The sequence below is a fragment of the Melospiza georgiana genome, chromosome 5, assembly GCF_028018845.1.
Source record: "Melospiza georgiana isolate bMelGeo1 chromosome 5, bMelGeo1.pri, whole genome shotgun sequence".
Taxonomy (NCBI): Eukaryota; Metazoa; Chordata; class Aves; order Passeriformes; family Passerellidae; genus Melospiza; species Melospiza georgiana.
Window position 1 is genome coordinate 32,280,546 of NC_080434.1, and position 13,431 is coordinate 32,293,976.

At 47.6% G+C, this 13,431-nt stretch overlaps 1 protein-coding gene across 1 annotated transcript in view; it reads left to right on the forward strand.

Annotated features, from left to right (window-relative positions):
* LOC131083833 (bifunctional methylenetetrahydrofolate dehydrogenase/cyclohydrolase 2, mitochondrial-like) overlaps positions 1-5,873 on the forward strand; it is a 39,494-nt gene extending 33,621 nt beyond the window's left edge. The window contains exon 11 of the mRNA XM_058024804.1: positions 170-5,873. Coding sequence (XP_057880787.1) covers positions 170-224 — 55 coding nt within the window. The 3' untranslated portion in view covers positions 225-5,873. The remainder of the gene's footprint in view (positions 1-169) is intronic.
* Positions 5,874-13,431: the final 7,558 nt, after the last annotated feature.

Sequence of the window (13,431 nt, forward strand, 5' to 3'; positions counted from 1 at the left end):
AACTAACTCTCTATACTTCTGATTTCTGATCTACCAGTGGTGCAGTTGTCTTAACTGTGGGGCTCCTCTGGGCTACCCAAGTGAGTTAGGGGATTAGATTTTGGTTCTGTGCAGGCTGCTGCAGTTTCAGGTTTGGCTGATGCAAATCACATGCTGGTATCTGCTTCAGATGCAGGAAACTGCAATCCCCCTACAAGGTGTGTGTGGGTGAGACGGCGCTGTGAAGCCCTGTGCTGGAACTCTCACCGGTTTGCCTGCTGAGGAGGAAGGCCCCCGCGCCATGGGACAGGTGCCCCGGCCTTGTTGAGGAGATGAGCCCGAGGAAACGGCGGAGGAGCGTGCCAAGGGAACTCCTGCAGCACTGACAGGCTCTGGGTGTGGTTGAAGAAAGACTTCCTCTCTTGGGTGAGGGTGGATGGTCCCCAGGCCCAAGCAGCTGAGGACACTGCAGGCATCTCAGCACTGTCCTGTGCCTAGTGTTTGCTCTGGGGGAAGGACTGGTTGGTTTTAGCTGTTTTCAGTCATTTCAAGCACTTGTACAGTGTTCTGCTTTGGTCTTTTTTGTGTTCTGTTTGGTTTTGTTTTCTTTTTTTTTCTCCTCTGGAGGATAAGCACCACCTCCCTCATAGTGGAGCTGTATTCTGGACATCATGTGCTGACCACTAACCATTTGGGTTCTGATTTTGTTGTCTGCTGGCTGTGTGTGGATAAACAGTCCTCTCCCAACCCAGTGGTTACCCTTGGTGGGCTGGGCCACGTATGGGCTTCTGGTGCCATAAAGGACAACAAATGTTTTGGACTGAGGAAAGTGTCTGGTTCTCAAAACCATACTTAAATTAAAATATAGAGACTAGGCAATTCTTCTGGAAAATCAGACCATGACACCTCTGGGCATGGCATGTTCTTATTGTTTTCATAAGCAAAGCAACAGGATGCCTTTCTCAAAATGGATTGTGGAGTGTGATTGTGACAAAGAACTGTCTGCTTCCCAAACATCCTACAGCAGGTCCTCAGTTCCATGGAATTTCAGGCAGAACATTGCCTTGCTGCACCCTAATTCCTGCACAAGACTTGAATTCCTAGAGAAGCTGGAATTTTGATATGAAACTTCACTACAGTTTTTCCCAGGAAACAGACTTTCTCCATTCCATTTGCACATTATGGGGACATTGTAACCACTCAAATAAGAAATTATTTTAGGGATTCAGTTCCACCCTGGACTAACAGATTGCATATCGGATGCTTGGTTCCATTCATCTTATCTACAAAGAGTTGGTAAGGTACAAAGATTTGGTTCAAGGAAAAGGGAAGAAAATTGGTTCTGAAGATGATGGCACTAATTGGGATGTCTCACAGACAGCTGGAGTGTTTGCCATGCTGATGTGACTAGAGATGGCTTTCAGACATTTTCATTTCAGCTGTTGCACATTGTAGACTCATCTGCTGTGCTCAGCCATCTACCAGCGAAAGGCAATTGGTACTTTGAAGTCTTGTGGAGTCATATTGGCTCCAAAATTCAGGTGCCCTGCTGAAAGCTCAGTTTTTTGGTTATGTGAGTTAATTTTTACAAGAGGGATGCATGTTTTTGGTTGAAAAAACCCGTGTATTTGTGAGACTACAGTGACAATGCTGAAATGTGTATGAAAGGTGGGGTTTGAAAGGGTAAAGGTGTGTGTGGCATGTCAACGGTCTGAAGTTCAGGGGCTTCTCATGTGGGCATCCTCATCAGTAGCTGAGCCATCTTGGCTCTGTGATACCAGTAAATAAAACAGCACATCACACACTGCTTGGAATCCCGTGTAACAGAGGGAGCAAGCAGCATATGCACACACAAAAAGGATTGCTGGTGAGAAGTGGATGGACACCACTCCTCTGCACATTGACACCATTGTATTCATCCCTCAGCCTTTTTGTCTTCTTCATCTCCAGTCAAATCTTCAAATCTTTGCACTGCTTCCTTTTTTCCATTCTTCTGATCTTTTCTTAGGTTCCACTGCTGGGTAACTTGTGCTCGTGACTATCTTCAAGTCAGCTTTTGGTAGTGGCCCTGTCATTTTGTGTCACACATATGTGGTGAGAGGACAATTAGGTATAAATTAGTCTGCACATCCTCACAAATGCAAAACACCCTTCACCCATCTCACATGGAAATGGAAGATGTGCATGCCATTAGGAAAACACAGGTGAGAGATCCTGCTTGTTGGTCTCAGGAGAAAATGGTGGAGCTGAATATCCAAAGGATGAAAAGCCTCAGGGTTTTTGTCACATGAGTGAATCTGCCTCTCCCCAGTGAGTTGTCTCTTGTGCTCACACTGCTGGTGTTGGATTCACTTCCCAAGGACCAACCCCTCTCCTTTGCAGAGGCTGTCTTGGAGCAGGCATGCACCCTACACAGCTGCCTCAGGGGGTCTGTGCACTTGGCACACAAGTTCTAAGGGCATGAGTTGGAACATCTGGACTTCACCTTGCCCAAAGAGTACTGTTGGAGAGATGCATTTTGATTGCACGTTCTCTTACTGATGTTTGTTACACCCCTTGTGTACCAGAGGCCATGCAGGTGCCCTGCAATATGTGCAAGTGCCTTTTCACTGGTTTTACTCATTGCAGTGAGCCATTTTGTACCTACAGCAACATACTCTGATTTTTTTCAGGTTTGGTTACTCGTAAGTGAAAAGGAAGGTCTACTTAAGGGCCACAATTCAGCAGGAGAATACATAGTGAAATGTTTTTCTAGTTGTCTTTCAGGCCCAAGGAGGCTTTGGAAGTGAGAGTTTGCTGGTATTTTTTTGCCAGTGGAAGTGGAAGGTGAAGCACCAGGTAAGCCTGTGCTATGAAAAATGAGACTTGGTGTCAGGACAGCATGAGAATAAAATAGAAAGATGATGATGGGAAGAAGGCAAGGCAGGAAGGAAAAGAAGGTGCTTGCTTTATTTTAGTTCTCTTTTTTCCAAGTGGAGTCATGGCTTCCAGCACAGTGTTCCTCACCGCCTGGGTGCTGTGTGCCCACCCTGCAGAAGCACAGCCTCAGAGCAGGCCCCAGCTGTGTGTGAGGCATGGCTGCCTGACTGACTCACGGTGCACTTGGGCTGAGGGAATCTGCATGGCCTCACATTGCTGCAGGGAGTCAGCCCTGCTGAGCCCTTCCTTGATAAGTGACAGATGCTGCCAGCCTGGAATGGTGTGCTGCTGCTTACGGTGCTGAATTTCCTGCAGAACTGGCCTGTCAGAGGATCAGGATCATCTTTCCTAGCTCATTTATCAGGCTCACTACTCTTTGTGTAGTGGCATAATTAAGAGAGTCGTAAGCTTCTTCTTCCCTTTCCAGCTGCACGTGCCAAAAACTGTCATTTCAAGAGGAGCTTCTGCTTTATGTGACTTTTAGGTAGGGCTGCTTCAGCTGTGGGAGGCAGCAGCTTAGCAGGGGCGGCAAACCAGAGACATCAAAGACCAGGATATTCCTTTCTCAAGGACAGAGCACTTGCCCTGTGAATGATCCAGGCTGGTGGAACCACACTGGCTTTTGCTGCAGCACATCTCTCACGCTGGGTTGCCCTTAAGCTACCCAGCCCTGAACCTGCTCCACTGGCATCTGCAGCCACTGTGCAGGTGTGCTGGGCTGCCACTGGAACATCTTCCCTGCATTCAGCTCCCATTTTCTGCTCAGCTGTGTGGGTGGCCTACAAGTTTCCCTGATCCCAGCGAGGTCTGTTGCAAACACTGAGATGTAAGCCTGGGGACAAGATGGCTTTAAAGACATTTGATTTGGTTTTGGAGGGAAGTGTAAGGAATTGAATTGATGCTCTGAGTGCACAGTGTCCCTGTCCCTCCTGCTGGCTGGGGCACACTGGTGGCTGGCACACAGGTAAGAGACAGTTTTTCCTTGGAGGTTTTCTGTTATTCTTAGTAGCCCACAGTATATTTGGAAAATGACACACCAGGGTTTGTTCTCCATCCCACTTACAGTAAAAGTACAAATCTCATTGGTGCTGCTGCAGCAGTGCAATCCTGCACTAAGAACCAGCTGTGAAACTAATTGCTTCTAAGTGACTCTCAACCTCATGCAAAAAAAAAACCCAAAACAAGACTGAACCCCCCCCCCCCCCCAAAGAACCCACTCCAACTCTCCCCTCCGCCTCCAACAAAACCCCAAAACCAACCCAAAAAATCATATTCCTCTTGGCAGAAGAGCTTTGTAATTCTTTGTACCTGTTATATGTTTTGTTTCATTTCTGGTCCATGAAATACACTGTAGCATCCCACAAGGTTCATAATTAAGTTCAGAATAACTCCTGTTGCCCCTGAAGGTTGCAGTTCTTAATGGATTGCCTTTAGACCATCCCTAGGAAGCAAGGCTTTGAGAAGGATGTTCATTATTCTTCTGTGAGTTCTTTTAAGAAATGGTGCTTGGGTAGATCAGTAACACAGTAAGTGTTAAGAGACAGGAAACATGGGTCAGATTTGGTAACATGCAAGTTTGAGGGCAAACAGCTAGAATTTCTTTCTGAATATTCATTTCAGCTCTCTCTTGTGTGATATGAGTGCAGATTTACTATTTGTGTTTTAACTTTTAGAGCTAATCTGAAAAGTATCATGGCAAAGTGTAAGTGTTAGAGAGCAGACAATGTGCATGATAAATAATCTGAAGGATTCCGATTCAGTCAGAGCTGGGTTCAGTCAGCTCCAGCCTTGTCAGAGGCAGGGTCTTCATAGCCCTGCTGATTTCAGAGAATGCTGGCATGGAACCCAGAGCTGGCTGCTCCCTGGTCTGTGTGTCACAGAGCTCTGGTGTGGCTGCTCTTACCTATCCTGAGCCTTGCTTGGAGAAGGGAAACGCCTGTAGAGGTCCCTATTGTACTGCAAATCCAGGAAACCGCTTGGGACTCCTCCTTTATGACCCAGTTGAGGAACAAAGGCAAAAAAGTGCAGGTACTCATTAAAATCTCAGTGTAAGTAGTCATTAATTATCATGACAGCAATAAAATCTTGTACTGTGACTAGACTTGGGGCTGCTCCTACTCTCGCTGAACTGAGTGGAAGGGAGAGCAGGTTCTGTGAGCAGCAGACCTGGCTGAGCTGGAGGAGGTGTGCATGAGAGGGGACTGTTCACTGGGCTGCTCTGCGAGCTCTGCTGCTCCGGGCCCTTTGGCTCTTGGCTGTGCAGGGAAGAGCTCCCTCCCTCTCTGTGGCTGCCAGGGTTGGGAGCTGGGGCACAGGCTGGGTTTGGTTGAGAGCAGGGTTTGACTTGGTATAAAGCCCATGGCCTGTGTGTAAGCAAACCTCTAAATGAGAGGTTGCTTGAGTCAAATTAAAATTCTAATTCTGTTTTTCATAAGTATAAACATAAAAATAGCCCATGAGACACAGTTTCAACAGACAAATTAGGGTTAAAACTGCTCTAAATGCTTATTCTCTGGAGCAGTTTGGGATGAGCTGAACTTGGTAGTTGAGGTATGTCTTGCATAGCCATTCTGGGGGAATTTTCCATTTGATGATTTGGGGGTTTTGCCCCATTGTGGAATTAGGGCCATCTGTGAATGGTCACCTGCCTTAGCTCTGGGCTCAGTTTTCTAGTTCATAAAAAGGTTCAAGGTACCCAAAGGCGAGGTTTTGATTCCATGTCTAAGGCCAAGTCACTTAAATGCTAATTTTTAATCAAAACTTCGTGTTGAATTTATCTGGTTGGTATTGGCAAGGAAGTTTCCTTGTATAGATTTCCCAGTGCCATTTCTTTGCCTTTCTATGAAGGTGTTTTGTCCTTTAATAAGCAGAAACAGAGTTTACTGCATTTTCAATACCTGATATTCAAATGCCAGCTGTGTTTCCTGGCTAGGACTGAGCAAAATGTGGCATGGCAGCATTGCCCCTGTTATGCTCTTTGCCCTTTTTATAATTGTTATTCAGGTTTTTTTTGGGGGCACGGGTAATGCAAGAACCTTCCTTTTTCCTCCTTCTCCAAGGCTGTTGTGCAGAGAGGCCTCTCCCCACAACTCCCTCTGGCAAACAGCACAGCCAGGCTCAAGACACCAGAGGACAGGGCTGAGCTTTGCAGGAATGTCTGAGTAACTCGGGCAAAGCTAATTTGTTTGACATCACTTCAGTACGTAAGGCTGTCTGTTTGTGTCCCATTGTTATGGCAAATCCCGCGATGGATGGAATTTTATTGACTAGTGCTGGCTGCTCGGCAGAGCCCGGCAGCGGGTTTGGCCGGAAGCACTGTTCCAGGAGCTGCCTTAATAGGTGCCAACACCGAATTCAGAGGCTGTGTGGCAATGTAGGGGGATAGAATATAAGAAAATAAAAATAGGGTAGAAAGTAATTTTACCCCTAAGGAGTTGCAGCTGGGCTAATTAGCAAAGACTAGGAGCAGGCCTGACTTTAACAGGCCACAGCTGTAACCAGTGAGAAGAAGAGTCTATAAAAGAGTGGGGTGGCTGGTTGAGAAGGGAATTGGAGTCAGGTGGTCACTTTGTGAAGAAGAAAGAGTCAGTGCTCTGAGGAGCAGCCCATGAGAAAGCACCAAGAAGGTCTGAAACTTTTGTGATAAGGAAACAACAGTATGGAACCCCTGCAGTAAGATGACCACACAGCCACAGCGGGGCCTTGCAGGGAGCTGTGGCAGCCTCGCCACAGGGAGGACCCGAGCGCTTCCCCTGAGTGCATCCCTGGTCTGCCGCCTCTGGGCAGGATGAGTCAGGAACATGGGCTGGGAGAGGGACCTTTGCTTAAAGGCCGTGCCAGAACATGCAAGATGGGGCTGACAATTTTCTGCTTTTCCTCATATTTTTAAGTGGCTAGGGCATTGCATGTTCATGGGCGTTTCTTGGAGGGATGCTCTTCCGACAGGCAAACTCAATGAGGGCCTCCAAGTGACCTTGTCTGTGTGATTCTTGGAAACTCAGCATCTCAGGTACCAAGTTTTTGGGTGCAAGTCTTTGTAGTTCTGACACAGTAGTTCAGGAGCTTAATCTGCCTTGTGTCTCAGGATGGATGACTGCTACACTGCCCTTTCAGGTCGTCCAGGTTTGCCGAAGCAAACCAATGCCCTGGAACACAGGCAGGACTCCCAAGGAGCTGAAAGGAAATTCTCCTGCCCTTTCCCCTTGCCTTGTTAATGCTTCTCTTGACTTTGGTGGCATGTTCACGACGTGTCTTGTGCAAATAGATATGAAAGTTCTCCCTCAGGCACTTCTCAGCCGTCTCCTGAATTCCTTTCTCCATCACTAACAACGTTTTCCATCAAGATTACAGCAGGAAAAAAATGTTCTCTATGGGCTAGGTGCTCCCCTTTGCATGAAAAGTGTGTGCAGGAGCCAAGAAACACCCGGAGTTTCTTCCTGATTGTTCCCAGAAAGAATGGAGAGTGACGCAGTGGAAGGGCACGACCTTACACCAACACACACACTCCAAGACCTGCACAGAAGTGTCCATGACCTCAGCACGACAGTGAGGAATTTGGGGTGCCCTGACCCAGTTGGGTGTCCCCTTGCATTCCTCCCTGACCTTTTCCTTCTGGCCCAGCAGAGTTCCTTTCAGGGTCATCCTTCCTGGTCTACCCAAAAGAGGTGCCTCCCAGGCAGGAGGAGGTGTCCTTGTGTAATTCAGGTGCCACATCCAAACTGCAGCCTGAAAGGACTTCAAAAGGTTTGTAAAGGTGATTCCTAGTAAGGGTTGGTTTGATTCCTTTTTAAACCATGAAGCACTTGTGAAATGTACTGGTGGAATGGCTCCACTGAAGGCTTTTCAAGACAATCATAAAGTAGGGCTCTGTGATTTTCCCAGTCAGTTCTGGCCTAACTCCAAGCCCTGCTGCAGGCTGTAATAAAGCATTTGTTGCCTTCAGAGGGTGCAGACTCAGGCTACTTGCACTGCCTTCAGTCCACAGGTATTTAGGTGTTTATGACTTTTGAGTGCTGTGTGATTCTTAAAAATTCCTATTTGTTTGTGGTGATTTCTTGAGTGAGAAGAACCATGATAATCAAGAACAAGGTGAGAGATACAAGCCAAGGTGACAACAGTAAGACAACAGTAACAGCATGTACTCTGAATGCTACTTGAAGGTTAGAAACCCTGGGTGCAGGAGGAAACTCAGGGGCACTTGGCCCCAGTGTGTGTGTGTGTACGTAGGCACATTTTGGGTAAAGCCTCTTCAAGTCCTGGGCTGCCACGAGGTTTCTGGGGACTGTGCATTGTCCATAATTTCAGTGAATTGAAGTGAGACTGTTTCTGTCAATACAAGTAGTCCTGTGTATGTGCATTGAAAGAAAACATGACACAGATGGGAAACTAGTTCCCTTTGTCTTCCAAACATTGGAGTACATTCGTTTAGGATTGTGCATTGCTTCATTATTTGCACATCCTTCCTTCAGCACTTAAGCTGTGTGCTGAATTCCTATTATGCCAAAGGATATTTTCTGTGATCAGTGTCCAGGTGACATGGAAAAGCATGGTCAAATATTGACCGGAAGTGCCCTCTATGTGTCTGATAAAAAATCTCAGACTTTAATGTGCATACCATACCTTGTGCTGATGAGGAGCTGAGGCTCTGCCCTAGGAGATATCAGGTGCTTCTGTAATGTTGAACAACAAGTTAGTCTTTATTTCTCATAAAAATAATCTTTGTTGACCCAGAGCTTGGGTTCATGCAGATCAGTACATATGCAGAAAGCCCTGCAGAAAGCATTCCATTATCCTTCAAAGAACTCAGAGAAACCCAAATCCCACCACTGTGGGGTGGAGTTGGAGCCCCTGTGCCCCCTGCCCTGTCCTTCCTGTGGCCCGTGGAAGGTTTGGAGTGGGGGGCTCTGCCCTGGCACAGGGGCCAGGTCTGTATGCAAAAGGTGCAGATCAGGGCCTGCTCAATCTTCTTATTCTGCACCAGAACTTTTGTCCAGCCCTATCCACACAGAAATTCCCCTAGGGTCTATGGTCCTGTGCAGAATGCAAAAATGATAATTGATAGGAATTACAATTAATATAAATAAGACAAATTACACTTCCATGTGATTTAATGCAAGCCACTGCCAGAGAAGTACAAGCAGAGCTTTCCACATATCACCAAGAGTGAGATGGTGCAAAAGCAGCTTGATCTGCTTCAGGTGGCCTGTTAGTTCAGAGGCTGGACTGAATGTGGTTCCTATCTCTTGTAAAGCAAGAAGCTAGCTGGGCACCAGGTAGGAGCAAACACGGATTTAGCCAGTGCTAAGGGTGAGCAAAGGGAATAGCATGGATTGCTGGGCTGAGCCTGCCGTGCAGAGGTTCTGACCTGTCCTGGAGGAAGGAGACCCAGGGGACAGCAGTGATGGCATGGGAATATAATGACCTGATGGTTTTCCACACCTGAATTTCTCTCTGTGGTCACATTTAACTTTGCCTTCTGCAGTATGGATCAGGACTGCAGCATCAGCAAGAGGAGCCTGGGAGGCAGCAGTGCTGCTCTGGCTCAGCATCCACAGAAGAAGTGATCCATGAGAAGGGCAGGAGTGGAGCACAGGGACAGAGGTAGGAGTCCCTACTTCTGCACGTGTTAGATAAGTTGCAGACCCTGTGCTTGCCTCCCTGCTGCCATCACACAAATATCCAGATAGCTACAAGGATGCCACGGGGATGAAAGTGTTACAGCCTTTGGAGGTAGTTCAGAGATGCTGGGGCATGGTAAACCAGCACTTAGTCCATACCTAACATTGTGCATCTGTAGATGAAAATGCAGCCTTGCTCCCAGTGTGACCTCTAGGGGAAGCAGACAATGTTGCAGTAGCTAGCTGAAATTATCCAGCTGAAATGATCCAGAGCCTCCCTCGGCCTGTCACGCCGCAGAGAAAGCGGAGCCTTCTCTGCCTCTGCTTTTGCTCCTTGCCTCCTTCAGCCCTGCCATCCATAAACAACTGGGGGGAGTTTCGGGTGTTACTAATTTTAATAAAGTGGTTTTAGGAATGTTTTGCCTCTCCAGAGCTTTCATAACATACAGTAATAGAGGCTTTTGGCAGGAGCAGTAAAGCCAATTGCTCCCACCCTCCCTTAGCATGCGGTAAGCTGTGTGTGTCCTGGCAGCCACGTGACTGAAAGTCGGAGCACGGCGCAGCACCTGGGAAACTGGGAATGCCCTTGTGGAACACACAGGCTGCCTGTCCTGCACACAAGCACCAGCCTGTGCTCTCCTACTCTTGCTGGGCCCACGACCTCTGCCAACTGGCGCACTTCTCTGGAACTGCTTATTTTGGAGATGATGGGGAGTGTTCTGTCACTGGGGATGCACATCCTTGCACCATGTTTTACTCTAAGCCTTAATTTTCTTTGCTTTTGAGGGCTTGCATCAGACTGTCAGGCACTATTGAACAGAGGCATTTGTGTTTATCTGCCTACCTGGTGAGGGAAAGGTAAGCAATCTTTATGCTTCAAATGCCTCTCATATCTCCCCAAGGGCATTTAGTTATCTGGCTCCTTGGCTGTAGGTACCCTTGTAGTGGGTGTAAGTTACAGCTTCCTCCTGCTCTATCTGCAAAGCAATCTGGATCCCAGCTGAGTTCATAGTGCGGTACGAAGTGATATACCTTAGAACAAGTGGGGTCAGGACTTGACATTGCTTCCTTTGCCCCTTGTTTTAAATAAAACCAGTTCCTGATGATTTCCTTTCCAGTGAACGTCTTTTGCAGGTGTGGCTTTTGCTGTCCCGGTGGTGCTAATGATGGGTTAAAGGGGTGTAACACAGGCCTGACATTTGCAGGTGACAGTAGGGATGTCACCAGAGCAGTCTGTGCCACTCATAGGAGCAGAGGAGAAGAAAATTGTGTCCCTCTGGGAAGGTTTTGGGAACGCCACTGAGGTTATGCTGGGAATCAGACTGAAATGAGACTGGTTCTAGTTTTTTCTGGCTTGTGACATAGCATTAAAAGTCTTGTCCTTTTAGCCAAAGTCAGGGGGAAGTAGCTGAATGCTTTGCTGGCATCTGACCTGATGCTACCATGATTGTAGCCTGGAGTTACAGTTCTTCAAGGTGCTTGTTTTTGTAGCTGGGGATGTCCTGTCAGATTTCTTGCCATCAGCATACTCCCAGTAGTGGGTTGTTCACATGCGAATGAGTGGTGACTAAACTCTGTGCTTCTGCATCTACACCAAGAGTTCAAGTAGTTCTTGCTCTTCTGTTTTCTTCCAAGCTGGAGCTTCCCTCTGCATGAAAGCAATTCCTCCATCCCTCTGAGCTGGCTACCCAGTTTGTCAAATATGAGCCAACCAGGAGAGGTGTGCCTTGCTTTTAATAAAGTATTTGACTGACAGGGAACTTTGAGCTTCTCTCTAGCTCTGCTAGGAGGTTCTGTCCTGAGATGCACTGCCAAAACAAAAGAGTTAGGTGTTATGACTTCTTTTTGAAAGCTATATTTGGATTTACTGCAGAAAATTTGCAGATTACAGACAGGTATCTAATTATTGACCATCAAAAAAACCCATTTTGCAACACTGAAGAAACTCACAAGAAAATTTAGGTTTTTCTCTGTGTGTCACTTTCTTTGTTTAGCTGGAATGGATTGTTTATATGAAAGAAAAAGAACCCCTACCTTGAGGTAAAATGTAGCAGCAAGCATTCCACCAATGTAACTCCGGGCTTTCTCTACCTGAGTGAGAGCTACACAGCATAAGCCTGTGGAAAATAATGCCAACAGTAATGTATCATTCCTTTGACTTAAAATTCCCCAGAAAGCGCTCTCCAAGTGCACCAGCTCTACAAACAACTTGTAGAAGCCACGAGGTAGAAGTCCTGGTATGTACCACGAGAGGCAATGCGTGGTCAGTAGGGGTTGTGCAACGTTACCAGTGAAGCCATAGGGGAGAGAGGCAGACTCGCTGCAGACAGGCATGCATCAGCAGCTGAGGGGCTTCTGACAGGATATTTACAAATGGGTGATATCCTGTTTATGGGAGCCATGTAAACAATCGAAGGCTGTTGCCCAGAGGCTCCACTGTTACTCAGACGTGCGTAAAAGGCAGTTCTGACATGAGCAGCGCAGCGGGCACTGCGATGGTGTGGCATGGCCATCAAAGCTGCTGTGCTGTAATTGAACATGCTCAGCAATGCACAGCACGTTGCATAAGGTGCAGTGTGAGATGCTGGGAAAGGGCTTGCAGAGAGACCTCTGGTTTAGTTTAGTTAACCTGTGCGCCCTTTAAAGTGGCTGCTTTGGAAAGATGGGTAATGAGCTTTGTGTACTGTAGCTCTTCCTGGAAATCTCTCTCCTGGTTCACAAAGGGGACTGTTACGGGAACAAAATGAGGGGGAAGGGTTGAGGAGGCAGGGTGGAGACAGAAGAGCAGAGCTGTGTTCTGGACAGGCTCTCAGGTCTGGCATGTTTCACCTGAGACAGATCTTCTCCTGTGCTGGCTTAATGGGCTTCTGGCTGATGTCAGGCTGCTTGTGTGATGGATTTGGAGGTTTGGACAGGGAGGCTTAATCTGGGTGTGGAGCTGGAAAGGGAGTGTGTGATGCTTGAGGGGGTGACCTCGGCTGTAGGCACGCTGCAACTCAGAGGCCAAAAGTGTCTCATCCTGAGCATCTGATGTGCAGCCTCACAAAAAAGGGGTTCTCAGGGATGTCTATTGAAAATCCTCTAGAGGAACTATTGTTGTTCAGAAGTTTAATGAGGTTCAGAGACCAAATTTGTGGTTGGCAGCCTTGGCCAATTCATCCTTCTTCCCTAGCCCTTCATTTCCTCTCTGAAGGACACAGACCCTGCCTGCAGGAGAATCAATCAAGAACTGCCAGCCATAGCTCAGTGCTGTTGCTAATTTAATAGCATCACTGATCTAATTGAGCCCAGCCCTGGCCTTTGTCCTGTCCCACTTGATTTACACGCATGCGCTCCCGGTGTCATAAAGGAAATCTCCTGCCTCTCTTAAATAACACTAAGCTGCAGGAACGAGGACGAGGGGGTGGATGTGTAGATACCACATCAAGGAGTTATGTGGGAAGTGGCACAGTCAGCCACTGCCACCTCCCCCCCAGGACATCCCATGGCAGATTCCTGCCTGTTCCTATCTCCTACTTGCACCTCAAACAACCAGCACCCCCTGTACACATGGATGGAGAGACGGACAAGTTCTCTGGGGCTGGGGCCTTTGCCTCCACTTGGCCTTTGGGCAAACCCAGAGCTCCTTGCTGAGAGAGCAGAGAAACATGCAGGCACTGAACACCTTTTATTTTGCTTTTTGGTGTGGGAGGAATCCAGGCTGCACTCTTGAGATAGGTTGGAAAACAGCCAGCTCTGACTAGAGAACTGGGGTCTGTCTCCTTTCCTGGTAGCTGACAGCAGCCTGATCTGCATAAATGAGAGAAAAAATCAGCACTGTAGGCAGATTGTTTCCACCTGTGCAGGAGCTCTCCCTGCCCTTCTCAGCCCCACAGAGGCCTACAGTCCTTCCCTGTGGCTTCCAGTCAGTACCCAG